The sequence below is a fragment of the Pseudorasbora parva genome, chromosome 2 (genome assembly GCF_024679245.1).
Source record: "Pseudorasbora parva isolate DD20220531a chromosome 2, ASM2467924v1, whole genome shotgun sequence".
Classification (NCBI taxonomy): domain Eukaryota; kingdom Metazoa; phylum Chordata; class Actinopteri; order Cypriniformes; family Gobionidae; genus Pseudorasbora; species Pseudorasbora parva.
In genome coordinates this window covers 17,644,027-17,665,337 of record NC_090173.1, presented here as the reverse complement: position 1 = coordinate 17,665,337, position 21,311 = coordinate 17,644,027, and the positions used below count along the sequence as shown (strand labels likewise).

General features: G+C 39.8%; 1 protein-coding gene across 3 annotated transcripts in view; it reads right to left on the bottom strand.

Moving 5' to 3' along the window:
* Positions 1–20,336, bottom strand: part of LOC137051119 (glutamine-rich protein 2) — a 44,865-nt gene extending 24,529 nt beyond the window's left edge. For all 3 annotated transcript variants that reach the window (XM_067428798.1, XM_067428799.1, XM_067428800.1), the window contains exons 1-6: positions 19,893–20,336; positions 7,377–7,481; positions 7,212–7,292; positions 4,763–4,876; positions 4,121–4,472; positions 566–651 (exon numbers count right to left, since the gene is read on the bottom strand). In XM_067428798.1, coding sequence (XP_067284899.1) covers positions 566–651; positions 4,121–4,472; positions 4,763–4,876; positions 7,212–7,292; positions 7,377–7,481; positions 19,893–20,276 — 1,122 coding nt within the window. In that variant the 5' untranslated portion in view covers positions 20,277–20,336. The remainder of the gene's footprint in view (positions 1–565; positions 652–4,120; positions 4,473–4,762; positions 4,877–7,211; positions 7,293–7,376; positions 7,482–19,892) is intronic.
* Positions 20,337–21,311: the final 975 nt, after the last annotated feature.

Sequence of the window (21,311 nt, the reverse complement as noted above, 5' to 3'; positions counted from 1 at the left end):
TCACCAAGGCTATGTTTATTTGATCACAGTTATGCAGTAAAAACAGTAATATTATGAAATATTAATTCCCCTCGAAAACCATCCTGACAGGTCTAAAATATAAACACTTTAAATAGGCTTCACATGTTTTGGAAGAAGAATTGATGATGTATTGGCTTAAATGTTGTTAGTTTTGAACAAATAATAAGTTACCTAATGTACCTTTGAATATATTCTACTATTCCGGTTAGATTGATTGCGTTGAAAAGTGTAAACTGTGTTGTTGTGGCACAATCAATGCATTGCTCGTTTATACAATTGTTTGTTTGAGCATCTCGACCAGCCCAACATTGGTTGCTCAGTCACCGGCACGAGTTTAGGGTTAGACTATCTGTTTGACTGACACAAATGACACACTTCACCTTTAACAACAATAGAAGTCTAGAGGAAGTTCTGTTTAGTTAATTACATAAAGTGTAACGATGAAAACAACCTTTTCAGGAACTTGATTTTCATTTAATCGGATAACGCTTAAATGTGTTAGGGTGTAGGAATTATAATTGGTTTAATTATTTTTCTCTCATACCTTCTCTTTATCAGCTAGAAGACTGTCCACAAGAGTCCTCAGATGATTCAGCTGCTCTGGGATGTGGTCGGGAATCTGCTTCTCTTCTGCAAAAAACATCAAGCAAAACATACTTGTGTTCCACTGATATAGAAAGTCAAGCATTTGGAATGAAATGGTGAGTAAATAATGACAGAACTATCCGTTTGGTTTCACTTGATTTTGATGGTCCCTATAACACATTGGGCCCTATTTTAACAATCTGAGCACATGGTCTGAAATAGGCATGTCCGAATCCACTTTTGCTAGTTTAATGATGGAAAAAACGATTGGTGCGCCAGGCGCATGATCCTAAAGGGTTGTACCTAGTCTCTTTATGAGTCATGGGTGTCTTTTGGGCGAAATGTGCAATAAACGAATCAGAGTCTCATCTCCCATTCCAGTTGCGAAAAGCCAGTTGAGATCGCACCATGGCGGATTCACTATTTACATGGAGGAATTTGCGAGCGGAAAGACTGAACGCTTCTCCAGAATGCGATGTGCGTCCATGTGTGTGTAATAAGCAGAGTGTACAAGCGTTGTGCACCCGCCTATAGGCGCACATTACTAGCACACCCTTTAAATAACACTAAAATACTGCACTATTGACTTTAGGCCAGGTTTTTGTTGGTCAATGGCGGTCATTTTCAGTTCCTCAAAATAGCAACACGCCAACAATGCTTCTGAACACACCTGGTTTTCAGACCAGCACGCCCAGGGGTGAACAGATGGGCGCGAGTGCATTTGCTATTTAAACAACGTGGTGCTGGATGTGATAATGATAACTGCGTTGGGCTAAAACTAGCAAAAAACACGAGCCGTTGCATTATACCAGGTATATGATAGGGCCCATTCAATTGACAAATAACAATTGACAAGTAATGTCAAATAAGTAACGTTGCACCCACATGTGTACTAACTCTCATTAGAGAGGGTTAGGGTTAGGATAAGTTGACATATAGTTGCAAAAGTCACTTGTAGTCAGTAGAACTGGAGGACCATCACAATAAAAGAGTTAGGGGATATTAGGCAGACAGTCTACTAATACTGGCAGAGATAATAATGGCAGAGAAAGAGCATTCAAAATTCACAGTGCTGGGTTTTGCAGTCAGTGAAGGTAAACAATACAAAAAAAAGGAAGACAGTTCAAGAAAAGGCAATGCAAAAAAAGTCTTTGGATAAACAAAGAAATCAAATGTGAGCAAATATCAGTGCGGCTTTCCAACGATGTCGAGAACTGAGGGACCTAAAGGGGCTGAAAAGCGACTCCTTGATGGCTGTATTTCTGCTGGACAGGTAATCTTTCATTTTTTTGGTTTATGTTTTCATGAAGCATGTATCACTAGAGCACATGTAGCTGCCTAATATAGATAAAGCCGGGTGCACACTGTGCGATGTTGGCCACGATTTGGTTGTCTGAGACAAATTTAGCAAATCCTAAAAGATTCCTCTGATCCTAGGCTAAAATCTGACGTCTTTGGTCGTTAGTTTGACATGTTCACCGGCAGCCGATTAATGAGCGCTGCGATCAAATTTAACCTCAGACGAAATTCTGGCAGTGTCAGAAGATTTGGCGCACAATCCTGCAGTGTGACTTCTCCTACTACGACTCTGTTTTTATCTGTTTATATCTCTGTTTTTCAAGACAAACTATGACCAAAACGAGTACTAGAGATTTCTTTGTAGCCAGCATTTCAGTCCCGCGTGTAATGCAGCTCACTGTCACCAAACACGTCATTTATTGATGATATAAAACTCCGGACGAGTTTTCTTGTGCGCGTCCGTTTTTAGCGCGCCTTCACTATCGTGCAGTCTGACATTAATGACAACTGAGATCTTACAGTGTGACACGGCTTACAGCAGCGATCATCTTCGTACAGTCTGACAAGGGACATTCGCAAAGGATTTTGAAAAATCGCACAGTGTACAGGACCCATAACATAACATTACTTAGGATAAAGTTACAATGTTATACACTTAGCAATTAGTAGAGATGATAAAAACTCAATATGCTTAGTTCAAGTTGATCGCTGTTGTGTTGAATTTCGCAAAATTTTACTTTAGATAACAAAATGCATGTGTAAAAGCTAGTACACCGCATCCAGGACGTTTTTTTAAAACTAAGTTAGCTTAAGCTACCCGCTGTCTCAACTCTTTTACCATGTTCACCGGGAACTTTACCTGCACGTTTGTTTCCGCCTTTGATTTGTTTTTATATTCATCATGGAAACTCTTACATGCAAAACACAGTATATGTTATGAATCTTACATGAAATTCATCTATATCACAGTATAACTGATGTTATTGTAAAAACATGTATCAACCCGTTTTCTTTGCCTTATAAATATCACTAGCTCGTTACCAAATCAAACAAAAATATATTTTAAACTTTACCAGTATCGGTATTCTAGCTTGATAGTGAGTACTAAAAGACATCTTATTTGTTTATATTCATACTGATAAAGTTAGATTTTTTATTACGTGCATTACATGCACTCCACTCCTTCTTCTCCGCTTGTCTCAGGTAAATAATGCGTCTTCTGCGCGTTCATGTGTTTTGGGGGCGTGGCTTTGGAAAGAGCCCAGAAGGGAGAAGGTGGAGTGAATGGAAATAATGAGCTGTCTTTAAAACAGTCCTGAGAGGTCTACAGACACTCAATTTTTATACTTTCTTTTTCAGAGTACTTACATTTTAATTATGTATTGATATATAAAGAAAGTTTAAACAAATTTGGAAAAAACATTTTTAACCAATTCTTACCTACCCTACACCTTTAAAGGGTTAGTTCACCCAAAAATTAAAATTCTGTCAATAATTACAAGACCCATAACGGCACTAAAGACATCTTTACAAAGCCCATCTCACTACAGTGGCTCTACAATCATTTTATGAAGCGGCGAGAATAGTTTTTGTGCGCAAAAAATACAAAATAACGACTTATATTGATGGGCCGATTTCAAAACAAAGTTTTGCACGTTATGAATCAGTGTATCGCTTCAGGATTCAGATTCGCCAATGTCACGTGATTTCAGCAATTTGACACGTGATCCGAATCATGAATCGATTCACTGATTCATAACCATTCGAAGCTTTGTTTTGCAATCGGCCCAACACTATACAAGTCGTTATTTAGTTTTTTTGTGCACAAAAACTATTCTCGTCGCTTCATAAAATGATTGTAGAGCCACTGTAGTGAGATGGACTTTGTATCGACGTCTTTAGCGCCTTTATGGGTCTTGAGAGAGGAAATGACATTGGTGTCAATGAAGGCCTTTCTGAGCCATCGGATTTCAACAAAAATATCTTCATTTGTGTTCCAAAGATGAACGGAGGTCTTACGGGTGTCGAACGACAAATGTATGGGTTAACTAACTCTTTAATTTTAACATCAGCATCTTTTAAGGCAATGAGCCTCTTGAGGCTGTGCCACTTTGTGTGGTCATGAATAATAACTGTGATTAGAATTATCAATGAATAATAGAAATAATGCATATAAAGCATGTTGTCAGTTGTGACCCTGATGTCTATGTCGTACCCATTGCAGCGAGGAGATGTCGAAGCTGGGTCTTATCAGCCTTGTTTGCTTCCAGCTGGCCAACGCGAGCCTCCAGACTCTCGTGCCGGTCTCGCAGTCGGCCCACCTCCTTCAGAGCCTCTACGGTCTCCGGGTAGCGCTCAGCCCCCATGCTGACCCGGGACAGAGGGCGGCTCATCGCAGTGGACAGAGCCTCGTCAGACAGGGACTGACGTGGAGTAGAAACCTGATGAGAGAGATCTACACCAGCTGTGCCACCTGTACCTGGTCTGTCATCCTTAATCGGGCTACCAAGGTTCAAAGGGTGGACGGGTACAGTGTCCTTAACGTTGGAGATGGTGCTCTGCAACCCCTGGGAATGTAAGAGGGAAAGTAATTTACAAAGCACAGCTCATGCCATCTGAGGCTGAGATGAATGTCTTCGTTTTTGGCCTCAGTTTGTGTTTGTAGATGTTTGGTTATGCATTTACATTTAGCAAATCAGTCATTCAGGTCAATGTTTGCCTCAACTGCAGCTGCCGCCTGCTCTAACCAAACAATGACTGTGATAAGAACCTGTGAGATTTAGGATGGTTGTGAAAGGTTACAGGACACACTAAATTGACTTCATGCTGTGTATTGAGTGATTACAGCTGGACATGCCTCCTGGATCTTTTGCCTCTCGCTGATGAGCGCAGCCTGCATCACTTCCCATGTGACACACTGTGTGAGCTCCTCTGGAACAGGGTACAGGGCCATCTTGTCCTTCAGCTCTTTCTGAGAGAGAGGAAGAATATAATTCGGGTTTTCAGGTCAATGTGATCAGGTAAACGTAACAATCCTTCTCTGGCAACATAGTCTCTAAAGTCCTTGTTATGGTTTTAGCACAAATTGGATAATTTTAAAAGAACAGTTACCATAAAAGGCAACATTCTGCTTTTGACTATATTTACTAATAGTCATGTCATCTTGTAGCCTAGATGCCAGCAGAACTCAGCCCCGCCCACAACATTTGAACTCGGGCGGTTCGGTCTGGACTTGATCCATAGAGGAATCATTAGAAACTGTTCGGACCAATGAAATCATCAGGGCGGGCTTCATCATGCACATCATCAAAGGCGCTTGGGTTGAATTTGTTCTAATCTAAAACAGAAAACTTGTTCGTATATGCATCACCTTCACTATTTCTCTCAGAAGTGATGATTGTGTTGGTAAGTAACTGTGTATCCTTAAATTCTTTTTTTTACAACACCGGCAAAGATCATTAAAACTCATCTTTTTTTATAATGTTACTTATTACAGGGTTGCCAAGTTCTTACAACAAAACCTGCCAACTACTAGCCCTAAACAAGCTCAATAGCTTTTCGGGGTGGTTCCTCCGAGAAAAAATGGCGTTTGGGGGGTAAAATGTGTGTTATTTTGGCATGGTTGCCTGCTAAAATGTGCATTCCTGGGTCTATATATCACAAAATTGAGGTCGCTTCAACCCGTGGACATGGAAAACAACCTGCGGGAAAACCGCAAACTTGGCAACACAGCTCAGTTGAGTTCTGTTGACATTTGACAACTAACGTTATGCGTCGCTTCGTTGCTCTGATTGGTTGTAGGTCTATCCAATTGATGTCTTTCCTGGTTCGGTTGAAACACGCCCCATAATCACAGCCCAGTGGAGCAGTTTCAGACTCATATTCTGACTAGAATTCAGTATGACGACATCAGGCTAGTCATCCAGACCCATGACTTTATTTATTTTTTCTGTGGAACAAGAAAGGTGACATTTTGCAGAATGTTGACGCTGCTCTTCTCCATACATTAAAAGTGAATTGGGGCTGTGCATACTTTACGTCAGCACGCCAGCAGTGCGCCAGCCGAGTAGAATGTCTAAACAAATAGTATTCGAAAAACAGCCCCGGTATGACCTACTACTTCAGGTGAGATTCAAGAGTGCATTCGATTTACTATCCCATGAGGCCATGGGCGAGGATTTATAAATGGAGGTGAAGTGGCGCAACACAAGCTGGCAGGTTACATGAACATAGCAGATGTAGTACGTTCGGACTATACTCGTACTACACAAATCCAAACGTGAAGTAAATGCTTACTCAAAATAAGAAACTACTCAAGAGAGTATGAGATTTCAGACACAGCCTAGGAAACTAGAGCTGTGTTCTAAATCGCTCCTCATTTACTAAGCCCTACTAATATAGTTCACTTAAAGGAGTGAATGAAAATGAGCGAGGGAATTCAGACACTGAGTGTGACGGAAAGGCTGCCGCTTTTGCATAGTTTGTGCTTTGCTGTTTGCAAACTGGCAGCTCTCATTGTAAGATGAAAAGAGTGATCTTGACCTCTGTCATGTATAATATGCAGAACTTTAAGGCTTAATATAATTAAATAAAGCTATAAAAAAATTCACCCTCCTCACAGTTGTCATGAAGGGCAAAATTAGCTGTGTAGACCAAAACCACTTTTTTTGTACCAGGCTGTAAACATGTTTTTTTTTCTGCTGTAAAGATGGCCATTTTAACATGGGGGAGACACAGATTTGACTCCCCTCTGGAGCCTGTCTCTAGAGGACAGTCGAAGAATTGCAGTTTAAGTCACTTCCATGTTGACTTCAAGAGAGACTGCGGAAGGTTGCAAAACGCAATAAATAATTCACAGTGCATTGTGGGAATTCTCTAGTCGTTAAACGTACATCGATTGTAGACTTGTTGTTGTGGTGCATTGTGGGATTGAATGAGTGCACTACAGTCCACTATAGTCTCGGACACCACTACAAATGGCGTATGGGGCGATTTCGGACACAGCCTAGGTCAGGGAACACATCTGTTCACATCTGTGTTTCCCTGTCCACTTGACAGGGAAACAAAAAAATAACCAAACCAAAACACATCTGAACAACTTATTATTTTACACATACATGCATTATTTTCGGAATTTCAATAGGAATCTGCATGACCTGTATGTGAGGATAAAAAAAATTCTTATGCAAATTTGGCTTGAATTCAGCGTGCTGACCGACAGAAAGCTGCTTGGATGTAAAGTGATATCTGTGTCAAGGGGCTTCATACATTGGTACACTTTTGACAATAGACCGTTCCTTACTCACCGTGGTGTTGTCCAGATCTTCCACTCGGTGGCAATACTGCTCCATAGCCACAAAATGGTCAGCCAGCTCATTCATGTTCAGCTGAAGATGACAACATGTTATCAAGCGTTGATATATATGAGCAGAAATGTTTGATGAGTGATACTGGTGGGAGTGTGCATTCACCTGGCTGAGCTGACCATTCAGAGCATGAACTTCCTGTCTCAGGACATCTCTGGACTCTTTGAGCGCCTGGACTTCCTTCAGCAGGTCTTGAATTAAGTCCATACACTGAGAAAGAAACAGGATTTGAAATAACTTTGAAGATAGACTTGGTTTCATTTCATACCCCTCCTACTGGGCAACAGTAACTGGGAAATCAGCATGCTCTTCAGAGAAAAAGCTCATAATCCGTTTTGCCTGAACTTTGAAGAGGGATAAAACTCTACAAGAGCACAGCTGAATCAGTTAAGCACATCCTCTGTGTCTCTTTCTTTGAAAGGTAGGTAATATACTCTCTGAACTTCTGACCTTTAACCCCAACAGAGGTTGCCATGACGATACACAGGCCTGGGAATCACCCTTGAATCAAACAGGATGTGGCATTGCTGTCCGCCCACTTTCTGATATGTTTGCGTAACCCCTGATGTCAAACCTGTGTTACTTTTAGTGCTGTTTGCTTCCCTGTGAGGCTCTGTTAGATTAACAAATTTATCTTGGATGTACCGTTATTAGACTGAAGGGATGACTAGTGTGCAGAGTAAGAAGCTTGTTTCCACCACAGAATAAAAATAATTTAAAAATAATTGTCACTTTTTATCTCACAATTCAGATTTAAGATTGAGATAAAACAAACTTTTTTTCTTGCAATTCTGACTTTTTCGCTCAGGATTACAGGACATAAACTTGCAATTGTGTGTTATAAAGAATTGCAAGATATAAACACACAATTCCGACTTTATAACTGGCAATTCAAACTTTTTTCTCAGGAATAAAGCCACAGAATAAAAAAATAAAAAAGTTAATAGTGACTTTTTATCTCATGTGTCTGACATTTCTTCTCAGAATTGCGAGAAATAAACTTGCAATTGCAAGAAAATTAGAATTGCAAGTTTATATCTTGCAATCCTTACTTTATAACACATAATTGCAATTTTATATCCTGTAATCCTAAGGAAAAAAGTAAGATTTGCAAAAAGATTTATAAACCTGCAATTAAAAGAAAGTCAGAATTGTAAGATAAAAAGTCAGAATAACAAGTCAGAATTGTACTCTATATTGTAAATTTACACTATTTATTCATTTAATAAATTAACTGAGAAGAAAGAGTACATTTTATCATATATTTACAAATACTTTTTAATGTTTTATAGTCACAGCACATTCACCAAAAAATATGAAGTAAATTTTAATCTGAAAAGCAAAGTGCGTTTGAATATGCACAAAAGTTTGTTTGTTTGTTTGTTTGTTTGTTTTTTACAAAAATATCCCGCTTGTTCAGCGGTCGTTCTTTTATGTGGCTGACTTATTCTCAATAAGTTTTGACTTTTAACTGAATGTGAGTTTTAATCACAATAACGGTAGCTAAAGCGCCGGCATTATCCACTTCTCTAAAGTTGAGACTGGTGGTTAAGTTAGTCAAATATAGAGGGGATTAAATGTAGTTAGCCACATTCTTGTAGAAAAACTCACCCAATCTGGTTCACTTCAAAATAATTTAAGATGGCCGTGATTAAGGGCTGGCTGCCTGTGTGTGTCCTCTAGCTAATGTTAGCCTTATTTAAAAACGTTTAGTCGCTTTTATATCCACTGAAAATTTTGCAGCAATTAATTTATCAAAGCTAGTCTGCACCAAAGAAGGAAAGTTTGGATGGCAGGAGAACTTGGATACTAAATAAACATTCATGTTTAACGTTAGCAGCAAGTGCATGTATGATGTCAGCCATTTTATTTTTAGTGCGCTAACGATATGAAAGTCTGGTCACATTTTTAATGAAAATAAAATGTAATGTTTTTAAAACCTAACGTTAGACCACAGCCTTTCACGGCTAAAGTGACGTTAGCACCAGTAGCTTCAACCATGTGCATCAGTCTAGGAGCTAAAGCAGGAACAGATAACTTTTGAATGCAATCAATGGGCGGCAAGCCCCTTCGCCTAAATGCAAACTAAATGCATGTATTTTTGACAGGTCATAAAACTATTGGATTGGGATATATATATACAGCAAAATCCTCAGTGTTAAATGAACACTGCTGGTGTTCATATGAGTCCACACTCAGAGTGTTAAAAGGTAACACCGAATCAGTGTTGGAGTTAATGAGATAATTAAGTGATGATTGAGCATTTATGATGCACACCTGCTGTTAATAAGCTGATACCCGATGATAGAGGGATCTTATAAGAAGCAGAATCTTATACGTCTATATCTTATACGTGTACATAAGCTCTTATTGATAATTAATAGAGTTTTTTTATGTCACCATTATGGTGATCAGTGTTTTGTTTAGTTGGGCAGTTTGACGACTTTTTAACGTTAGTGTTTCTCTGGCTGCTGTATCTGGGTTTGCTGTGGCAAGAAAAGCAAGAGAAAACACAATCAGATGCTGTTGGCTGCTTGATGATCAGAATATGATCATTGTGTAGTGGCTTAATTCACCAATCTTATGACTGAGTATGAGTAATATACTATTAACTTTGTTTTTTTCTAGAAAGGATCCAGCATGGTTTTAACCAGAGAAGTTGAATATGTTTTATAACAGATTGTAGACTTAGCACTTTGAACTCCTGCGAGCTTTACTCACACACAGACATTAAGAATCAGCCTATGAATCTCAACAATGGTGACATGCTTCATCTCATTCTGGGTGCATCGTGCACTCTAAAAAATGCTGGGTTGTTTTAACCCAATGTTGGGTCAAATATGGACTAGCCCAGCAATTGAGTTGTTTTCACCCTGCATTTGGGTTAAATATTTGCTTAAGACAACCCAATCGCTGGGTTAAAACAACCCAGTTGCTGGGTCAGTCCGTATTTGACCCAACATTGGGTTGTTTTTTACCAATAATTTTTTAGATTGTGCAAAACTCATCCATGGCTCCGAGAATGCATTGTGGCATGAAGCATGTCACCTTTTAAAATTAAATTTACTTGATTACTTTTAATAAATACAACCTGCTAAGTTAAATATAATTAAGTAACATTTACTTAATGTCTTTGCAAATGTTACATTTATAGTTAAGTACATATTACTTGATACTGGTAAGTAATATGTACTTGATTTCACAGCAGTAAAATTTACTAAGAAAACTAAGAGTGCAAATTGTTACAAAGATTTTATCAAGTAAGTCCTACAAGTTGTTATTATCAGTGTATAGTTTACAAGTTTGAGGAAAAAAATTTAAGAAAGTAATAATTTTATTCAGTACGTATGCATTAAATGAATCAAAAGTGATGCCAGCAGCCATATCACCCTGTAGCCCAAGACTGGTTTCCCACTGAAGCTAAGCAGGGCTGAGCCTGGTCAGTACCTGGATGGGAGACCAACTGAGAAAACCAGGTAGCTGCTGGTAGAGGTGTTAGTGAGGCCAGCAGGGGGTGCTCACCCTGTGGTCTGTGTGGGTCCTAACACCCCAGTGTAGTGATGGGGACACTATACTGACAAAGAGCACCGTCCTTCGGATGAGACGTTAAACAGAGGTCCTGACTCTCTGTGGTCATTAAAAATCCCATGGCACTTCTCGTAAAAGAGAAGGGGTGTAACCCCGGTGTCCTGGCCAAATTCCCTCGATTGGCCCTTACCAATCATGGCCTCCTAATAATCCTCATCCACTGAATTGGCTCTATCCCCCTCTCTCCTCTCCACCTATCGCTGGTGTGTGGAGAGCGCACTGGCGCCGTTGTACTGTGGCTGCCGTCGCATCATCCAAGTGGATGCTGCACACTGGTGGTGGTTGAGGAGAGACCCCTGACATGAGTGTGAAGCGCTTTGGGTGTACAGTAGTACATTTGAAAGCGCTATATAAATGCCTCATTCATTCATTCAAAAGTGTCAGTAAAGACATTTATAATGTAACAGTTTCCTTAATATTCCAAAATATTAAACTGTTTTCAACATTGATAATAATAAATCCAAAAATGTTTCTTGAGCATCAAATCAGCATATTAGAATGATTTCTGAAGAATCATGTGACACTCGGGAGTAGTAAAACAGAATCAAATCGTAAAAATTGTAAATCGTAATAATACTTCACAAATTGAATGTGACTGCTTCTAATGTATTTTAAAAAACATTAAAAAATCAGTTAAAGTAACATGATTTTTTTGTCACAACTTAATTTAATTGTGTTTAATCAACCTAATTTATTTGAAAGGTTTTGCTTTGTAAGGTACTCATTATGTGTCGCTTGGAACATTATATATTATAATTAATAAAACTGCTTAAAATTGATTTTCCAATTAAATGTTACATGTTTGACAAGCATAAAAATGTTATTTTATAAATGTATCAATTTCATTTAAACAGTTTTTGATCAAATTGAGTTGGACCAACTCAATTACATTTCATTGCATACATTTGTTGGCCAGCACATATTTATTGGAGGAAAATCCTTATCCAATGGGTTCTGATTCATACACGTTTAGAGTGTATAATCAGAAAACACATCAGCTACCATAATCCTGCCACAGTCCTTTATGCAAGGGAAATTTTGTCCGACAGCCCATTTGTTTATGGTAATTAGATATGATAAGAATCTAGTCCAGCTGTTCACAGCGAATATAAGCGATTAGTCCATCGTTTAGTCCATCGTTTGTTCTTTAACGACATGAATCATCTCCACAGGAAAGTTCAAACCGTCACGGCTTATCACCATGTAACCATGACACGGTATCAGGGCACAGAGCCCATCTCTAGTCCACACCCTCCGACTGGTCGCTACGAGTATCTGATGGTCAAAACAACAGAGGTGAAAATAATAGGGAACACCCAAACCTCATCAGACCTGAGAAAGAGTGTGAAATACCTTCTCTTTCATGTGATGAGCGGCCTGCATCGGATCTGTCGGTTTATGCAAACACACAGCCAGCTCTAAAACACCGGTCAATCATTACCACCCAGACCCCCCATTGACGTTCCTCACTGAACGCATCACTCCAGTGAGCCAGCGTTTCCCCAGTGAGGATCACAAGTTTTGACGCCAGCATTGCCTGAGTGTCCCGCTGGCTCCGCTCCTGAACCCGCGCAATCACCCGTGCTTCTCATTCCTGTTCAGCTTCCCTGGATTTAGTCCGGGGGGGGGGGGGGGGGGGGGGGGTCTACTGAGGGCACCGGCGGATAACCATGGGTGACTCCAAACATGTCCAAACAAAACATTAATGATTAAGAAGATGAGCAGGACCTCCCCGTGCACCCGCGTCACCGGAGTGTTTGTGAAACAAGCGCCGGCTCTGCGGGAGGTTAATTACTGTCGGCTTATCGGTGGATGGAGAGAGACGTGGAGAAGAAGCGATCGCAGCTCAAGCCAAACTTAGTGTCATGCGAGACGTGGATGTCATTAGGTGCTATTAGTGCTACTATAGACATGTACAGATAGATGGGTAAATATAAAGTTTTATGTAAACCTGAAAATCACTCACAACCAAACAAATGGTAACCCAGTAAAAAGTAATAAATCTGCATTTTTTGGTCGAGTTCCCCAGCTAAAATGTACATTACCAGGGATAAATATTTCATTATTGGAGTCGCTTCAACCCGTGGACTTGAAAAACAGCCAGCAGCAACAGTGTTAAATTACACAGGAAAACTGCAGATTTGGCAACACTGGACATCTTTGTCCTGTGTCCATAGCTTCTCTTTTTGCTTTGAAAGGGAGGGGTGAGCGATGGACGGTTGCAATTCACAACCTCACCACTAGATGCCGCTAAAAATTACACAGTGCACCTTTAAAGCGGCACTGGGTAACTTTTGCTCTCGGGGTCCCCCTACAGTTGGGAAAAAATATTGTTCTCTACTATTGCCGTAAACTCAGTCATCCTACATCAGGGGATGCGCGCGTGCATTTGTTGACATGACAACCATGATAGTCCTGAACTAGTGATGAGCGGGTCGTCTCATAACCCGTGGACCCCGTATGTCTATTTAATGGTCGCGGGTGTGGGGCGGGTTGTAAAAATATGTACATTGGTGCGGGTTGTAAAAATATATACAGTGGTGCGGGGCAGGCCAAATAATTTCATAAAAGCAGGACCCACGGGTTGGAAAAAAAGCTGGCCCACACATCACTAACAGTTCCCCTGAACACTGCAGGAGGAGTTTACTTCCCATGCAGGTGTTCTTCTGGCGTCGCGTGTGAAATGTCTTCATCCCAGGTACAGTGGCATGTTTCAGCATGTCATGAATATAATTTCATGGGTTTTCATTTTTTCAAACGCCAAATGATCGTGATGCTCACGTTTATAAGCCAGCGTCATTATAGTAGTCTAGTATTGATTACCGTTTTACAGAATCAATATGCTACTTCAATTCAATTTTTGACTGGTAGGTAATAATAACCATAACAAGCATGACAGCCAAGTCAGCATTGGTCGGGCAATCCTTCAGATTCACGCCAACGAGCAAACGCTGGCCCAATGTTGATCCAAGGCCAGTTGATGTAGTTCTTTTTGTTCTTGGGTTACTACCCGAAACCCGAAGCTTAAAACGATATAGACCCCATCAAGCTTTGGCAGACGTGTCAATCAACCTATTGTAAGTCGATGTATCATCACAAGAGTCTTGAAAATATATTATGAAGGTTGAAAAGTTACCTAGTGCTCATTTAAAGGTGCACTATGCAACTTTCCGTCCACTGGAGGGCGCCTATTCAAAACAAATGCGTAGTTTGATGACGCAAAGTGTGAGCGCAGCATCTTGGGAGATGTGGTCTTCACCACACAGCCGGTGGAAAATAGGACTCGGGCAGAAATCACATTCATGCATGCGGTTATTAACGTTACTGTAGTGTAAAGCAGATTTCATTTCACTACTTCATTTCAGTTCAGGGAAGAGAGCGGACGGATGGCCGAAGCCCTTGGCCCCTTAAATGTATCTGATATGATAAAAATAGCTATTTTTACCTGACCGGAAAAAGCGGAAGTGCGGCCGCCCAGCAACTGTGTCCCGTCCCGTCATAATAAAAGTCCCGGTACTCACGAGCCATTTAGAATAGGCGCCCTCCAGTGGACGCAAAGTTGCATAGTGCACCTTTAAACAAACACCCGCCTCGCAAACACCGGGACTTTTATTATGACGGGACGGGACACATTCACCGGGCGCCTGCACTAATCCGCTCTTCCGGTTATGATTATGAGGTAATGGAGCTCTGTTTATCATATTAGATACATTTAAGTGTGTTTAAAATGATGTTATGACGTAACTCCATGCGTTCACACACTGCTAAGAGTAAAGCGCTCCTACCAAATAAAACCTGAAACCGAGGGTAACGCAGATATGACGCAATTGACAGGCGACTCCCTCAAACGCTATGCTGAAACGTCCTGGTAGTTGGAAACATTTGGGATATTGTAGGTACTCAACTGATCAAAATATATAACACTGGCCTAGTGGTTTTTGGATATTGTACTGCAAAAATACTACATAGTGCACCTTTAACACTTTTCCTGACAGTGTTTTTTTTTTCATGGCCCCCCAAATATTTTTGTTGTATGAATATCTGAACATGCAATATATCAAAAGAAAGATCAGATCATCTGCTTTTAAACATTTTTTATTCTAGCTTAATGCATTTTTTTTTGCACACTTTCATAAAAAAGCAATATTTAGAAAAAACCTGAGAAAATCTATTTGTTTTCCCCAAAAAACTACAATGTGCATAATCAATGCATTCATTGGTTGTTTCTGCTTCTTCTTCGCCTGTGTTTTGATGAGGAGATTCTGTACTCTTTCAGAAGATACGTGATAGCACCCCCTAGAGTCCAACAGTGAAAACCCGGAAAGCTGGAAAATTACGTCAATGATGGGAAAATAGTTTCATTTAGTTTTATTATTTTATTATAAATATTTAAAATTATATTCCACTATTATTTTAATATATAACACAAAATTTGTTGCTTCATAAATGTTAAATATTCCAAAACATTTTTTCAGCAATCATACACTATGGAAGTAATGAAAAGTACATTTTTCTTTAAGTGTATCTTTAGCCCCGTTGTGCCCTAAAGCAAAAAGTGTTTACCCTCTATTTCATGATGCCTCATTTAGTGTGTATGTTAACAAGCTGTGCTGAGCAGAACTGTGTTCTGACTCAAATAAACCCTCAGCAGTGGTGAAATATGGTAAATAGGAAGTGTTATTTGACATTCATCACTGATATTTAAGTCTCTCAGTATCTCAGAAACAGGGGTTTGGGGAGTGTGACAAACATGTAGTTTGTGGAACACGAGACACAGATGGTGTTATTTGAGAATGGAGCTCAGTGTCTGTGGCTCATTGTTCTGTGGTCTGTCATCAGTCATCTACAGCTGAGACACGCTGATGAAACATTCAGCCTCCTGCAGACCCCCAGCAGAGCAGCAGCTCACCGGCCCCGGGCTCTGTACATCATTACTCAACTCAGAACGCCTTTCACTGTTTAAAACTCTACCTCCAATGTGAATTTTGTTTGTTCAAGAAAATATGTTTGTTATATTTATATATAAAATATTTATATTTTTATATAATATAATAATATAATAATATAAATTATAAATATACAGTGGGTACGGAAAGTATTCAGACACCCTTACATTTTTCACTCTTTGTTATATTACAGCCATTTGCTAAAATCCTTAAAGTTAAAAAAAATTCTCATTAATAGACACACAGCATATTGACAGAAAAACACAGAATTGTTGACATTTTTGCAGATTTATTTAGTAGCACCCTTTTGATCTAATACAGCCATGAGTCTTTTTGGGAAAGATGCAACAAGTTTTTCACACTCCTGGATTTGGGGATCCTCTACCATTCCTCCTTGCAGATCCTCTCTAGTTCTGTCAGGTTGGATGGTAAACGTTGGTGGACAGCCATTTTCAGGTCTCTCCAGAGATGCTCAATTGGGTTTAAGTCAGGGCTCTGACTGGGCCATTCAAGAACAGTCACGGAGTTGAAGCCACACAGTCATGAAGCCACTCCTTCATTATTTTAGATATGTGCTTATGGTCATTGTCTTGTTGGAATGTGAACCTTCGGCCCAGTCTGAGGTCGAGCATTCTGGTTGTACTTGGCCGCATTCATCTTTCCCTCGATTGCAACCAGTCGTCCTGTCTCTGCAGCTAAAAAAAAAAAACCCACAGCATGATGCTGCCATCACCATGCTTCACTGTTGGGACTGTATTGGACCGGTGATGAGCAGTACCTAGTTTTCTCCACACATACCGCTTATAATTAAGGTCAACGTGTTCTATCTTGGTCTCATCAGACCAGAGAATCTTATTTTTCACCATCTTGGAGTCCTTCAGGTGTTTTTTAGCAAACTTTCATGTGTCTTGCACTGAGGAGAAACTTCTGTCGGGCCACTCTGTCATAAAGCCTCGACTGGTGGAGGGCTGCAGTGATGGTTGACTTTCTACAACTTTCTCCCATCTCCTGACTGTATCTCTGGAGCTCAGCCACAGTGATCTATTGGTTCTTCTTTACCTCTCTCACCAAGGCTCTTCTCCCCTGATAGCTCAGTTTGGTCAGACGGCCAACTCTAGGAAGGTTTCTGGTTGTCCCAAACGTCTTCCATTTAAGGATTATGGTGGCCACAGTGCTCTTAGGAACCTTAAGTGCAGCAGACAATTTTTGTAAGCTTGGCCAGATCTGTGCCTTTCCACACTTCTGTCTCTGAGCTCTTCAGGCAGATCCTTTGACCTCATGATTCTCATTTGCTCTGACATGCACTGTGAGCTGTAAGGTTGTATATAGACAGGCGTGTGGCTTTCCTCATCAAGTCCAATCAGTATAATCAAACTCAGCTGGACTCAAATGAAGGTGTAGAACCATCTCAAGGATGATCAGAAGAAATGGACAGCATCTGCTGAGTTAAATATCACAGCAAACTGAGAGTTTGCTGAGTGTCACAGCAAAGGGTCTGAATACTTAGGACCATGTGATATTTTAGTTTTTCTTAAATATATACAAGCATGACTGTATTCGTATAATAATTATACATATTATACACACAAATATATTATGTAAACACAAACTTTTATTTTGGATGCAATTAATCGTTTGACAGCACTAATATATATATATATATATATATATATATATATATATATATATATATATATATATATATATATATATATATATATATATATATATATATAAACGCAAAGGAATAACGTTTTCGTTTTTAGTAACGTTGTGTTGTTGTTTTTTTTAGAGCTGTTTGCTCAAAGTTTTTTTGGGGAATCCAAAATTGTTAATATTTAATTATTAAAATAATTCATTATTTAATTATTTCAGAATAAATAGGTACATTTTAATTGTTGTTTTATTGAGTTATTTATTTAATTACTTCATTTTGAGTAATTTGGTCCTCAATAAGTTACTACTATGTCCTGTGGTATTTGTACAAGTACCATGGACTAGTAGCCTAGAAATCTAGACGCACCCTAGCGGCAGCAAATTTAATCTGCCCGCAAGTGTCGTCTAGGCACTCTCAATACCCTCCTGAGCTGTATTCCTCTCAATCTGGACGGGCCAATCACTTCGTGTATAGAGTCGGCGAACGGGGCCATAATGACGACGGCCGAGTTGCGCTTGCGTGCTTCTAGTAAACACAGAAGCTGGAAAACGGCGGTCTTTCGAATCAGCTTTGACTGCGATTCTGGAAGACTAGGAGTTAAGCTTTTCTCAGAGAAAAGAACAAAGAACGGCACTGAAGTCATTCTTAAGAAGGGAAGATGTGTTCGGAGTTTAGCCGACCGGATACGGCGAATGTTTAATCTGTCAACGAGCTCTGTTTAACCTTCGTTGCTCTGGTTGGTTGTAGCTCTATCCTATCGCGTGCAGAGGGAGTTTGAAAGACAACCGTTTATCCCGCCCCTCGGATTGAGCCCTGTCAATGGTGAGTTTCCAGACCAAACATCTTGATGTGGGTCTGGCTTGTCAGGCTAATGTACTAGCCGACTGGCACAACACTTCTACCACAGAACCGAGTAGGCTTTACCCTGCTTATTATTATGATGATAACATCATGATTTTTTAATTATTAAAAGCGCTTTTTCAAAAAGCTGTTTTTCATAATAATATGCTGCATTTACGAACTATTTGACCAATCATGCATTTCCAAAGCACGATTTTCCCAAAGATTTTTTTCATGATACTAGAAGACATTTCACATTTGCCAATCAACAGGCAGTGGGCGGAACTTGGCGTTGATTGGATAATCCGTTCAGATTGTGAGGTTGTGATTACTTTTTTCTGTCTGGGTCTGGCAAGTGGCAAAAGGAAATAGAGGAATTGATTGGAAATTAATGTGGCGGCAGGAATTGATCAAGATAACAACGCACTGCCTTAAACACAGTCACAGTTCTCATAGTTTTCAGGTTTTTAGAAAATTCAATAGAGTAAAAATACACTTTCAGTCACAAATAAGAAATGAGAAGCACCCTTGGTGTTCCGTGATGTCACCACACCACACAAAAATCGATATGTCATGTCTGTCGACTCTTCAACTTCAAACCATAGACTGTAAAAAAAAAAAAATGTACGTAGTGTCCATGACGTCACCCATAGGATTCCAGCTGTTCTGAAGCTTAAAGTAGGGTGGAGGGGGGCGTTGCCATCTTGCGAGCGAGTCATCGCGTGTCACTCCCGGATAACAGAAAATGGGCAAAAAGGCGGGATGTGGGCGGACTATAGAAGGCGGATAAATGGCTATCCACCTGTCACTCAAAGTAACCACGCCCTTAATTATGCAGAACTTTATGGCTTTATATAAATTCACCCTCCTTACAGTTGTCATGAAGGTCAAAATGAGCTGTATAGGCCAAAACCACAATTTGAACCAGCTGTAAACATGTTTTTTCAGCTGTAAAGTTGGGCATTTTAACATGGGGCTCAATGAGATTCTGCTCCCTTCTGGAGCCTGTCCCTAGTTAAGGAATTACAGTTCACATTACTTCCTTATTGGCTTCAAGAGAGATTACTGGAGGTTGCCTTCAAACCAATCACCGCCAAGCTCCGCCCACTGCCTGTTGATTGGCATTTGTGAAATGTCCTCTATTATTATGAACAAAATCTTTGGGAAAATCGTCCTTTGGAAATGCATGATCCATCAAATAGGCGTCAATGCAGCAAATTATTATGAAAAAACGTCTTTTTGAAAAAGAATATTAAATAATGAAAAAATAGATTTTTAAATATAACAATAGTGTGTGCGGAAGAGGTAGGCCTAATTGTGAGATATATTAAACAATTTCATGTAGTTTTACAAAATAAATAGATACATTTATGTATTAAATTATTAAATTAATATTTAATTGAATTAATTATTTAATTATTAAATTAATAATTTAATAAATTATTGAATTATTTCAGAATAAACGTTGTACATTTAATTGTTGTTTTATTGAATTCATTATTTATGTAATTATTTCATTTTGAGTAATTTGGCCCTCCATAGTAACTTACCTATTGTAAGTTGCATCCTGCCTGCGGAGCAGTGGCTTACCTTGGACACCCCGTCCTCGTTTCCCTGCGCCTTTCTGCGGAGCTGCATGAGCGTCCACATGTCGCCGAGCGCCGTGTCGGAGGAGCCCATGAGCTCAGAGGCGCTGGGCAGAGCCTCCAACGCGCGCATCTGCTCCTCCATCCGCCGCACCTTCTCCTCCATCACTCGATAGGGGCTCGCCTTGTCCAGCTGCAAGGCTTTAGTCTGTGTCGGGCTGTCATGGTCGTTGTCCGCCTCCTTCCAGGTAGTTGTGACCCTCTCGATCTTCAGGTGTCCCAGGATGGCGTGTAGTAAAGTGTGCAGAGCGCCGAAATGGACAGATCCGACATCAGGCGTCCCGATGGAGAGATCCACCAGCTCGTGCAGGCTTATGTCTGTCGACATGGTCGTCGACTGTGTTAGTTTAAACGAATAAGATGCTGTCAATCACAGATCTGCTCGTTTGAATGATAATTATTATTATTATCTCTAAACAAGTGCGCAAGTCCCGGTTTAGTCTGTTTTCGAACATTATCACCGGATTATAACGATCTAAACTGCTTTCTCATGTCTGTGAGCAAGGTAGAGTTACACTAAATCCGTTACTTGTGTGTCGCCTCTCGGTCATCATTTAAGTCGCACGTTACCGGCAGCGTTGCTTTGGTAAATTGTGTCAAGTTTGCTATCTATTTACACTCTCCCCGCCTCTCGAAGATGCTGATTGGTCAAAATGCTGTGCGTCACTAGCGCTCTCCATCCTCATTGGATAAAGTCTCTGTCGGTCAACAGAAATTGCTTTCTGTTGTGAGTGGCGGCGTCTTTGGTTGCTTAGCAGCTGATCCAGTGGCAGCATCATCGGCAGTGCACGTGAGAGCGGAGAGCGATACATGTAATAATAATAATAATAGATTTTATTTATAACGCACTTTTCATTCAAGAATCTCAAAGTGCAACAATGGAAAAGGGGAACATCTAGAACTCTTGAGGGCTGTAATGATAAAAATAACAAACTTAAAAAACAACAACAACAACAAACCAATTATTTTTTTATTTTATTCATAGGCCTAGCCTACTATACAACCATATTGGCCTAAACAAATAGCCAAAGTGTATAACACATTAAATGTTTTCTTCGCTTTTGTATTAATGTGATTACTAAACTGTGTTAATTGTATGGGGTTGCTTGGAACTCTAAATTTGACGTGGATTCGGACTATTTCTTCTTTCATTGTCCCAAAATAATACAAAATTGTATAATATCTTTGTCATTATTCCTTTAAACATATAAACAAATGTCAAACTCATCAGATTTTCTTCTTGATTAAAGTTCAAGCCCAAAATATAAAGAACAGTTTAAATGTTCCTTTTAATTGAGAGTTTCACAAATTCTTCAGGCTTTGTTTGAGTATACAAACACACATTTCATAACAGACTGTTGCT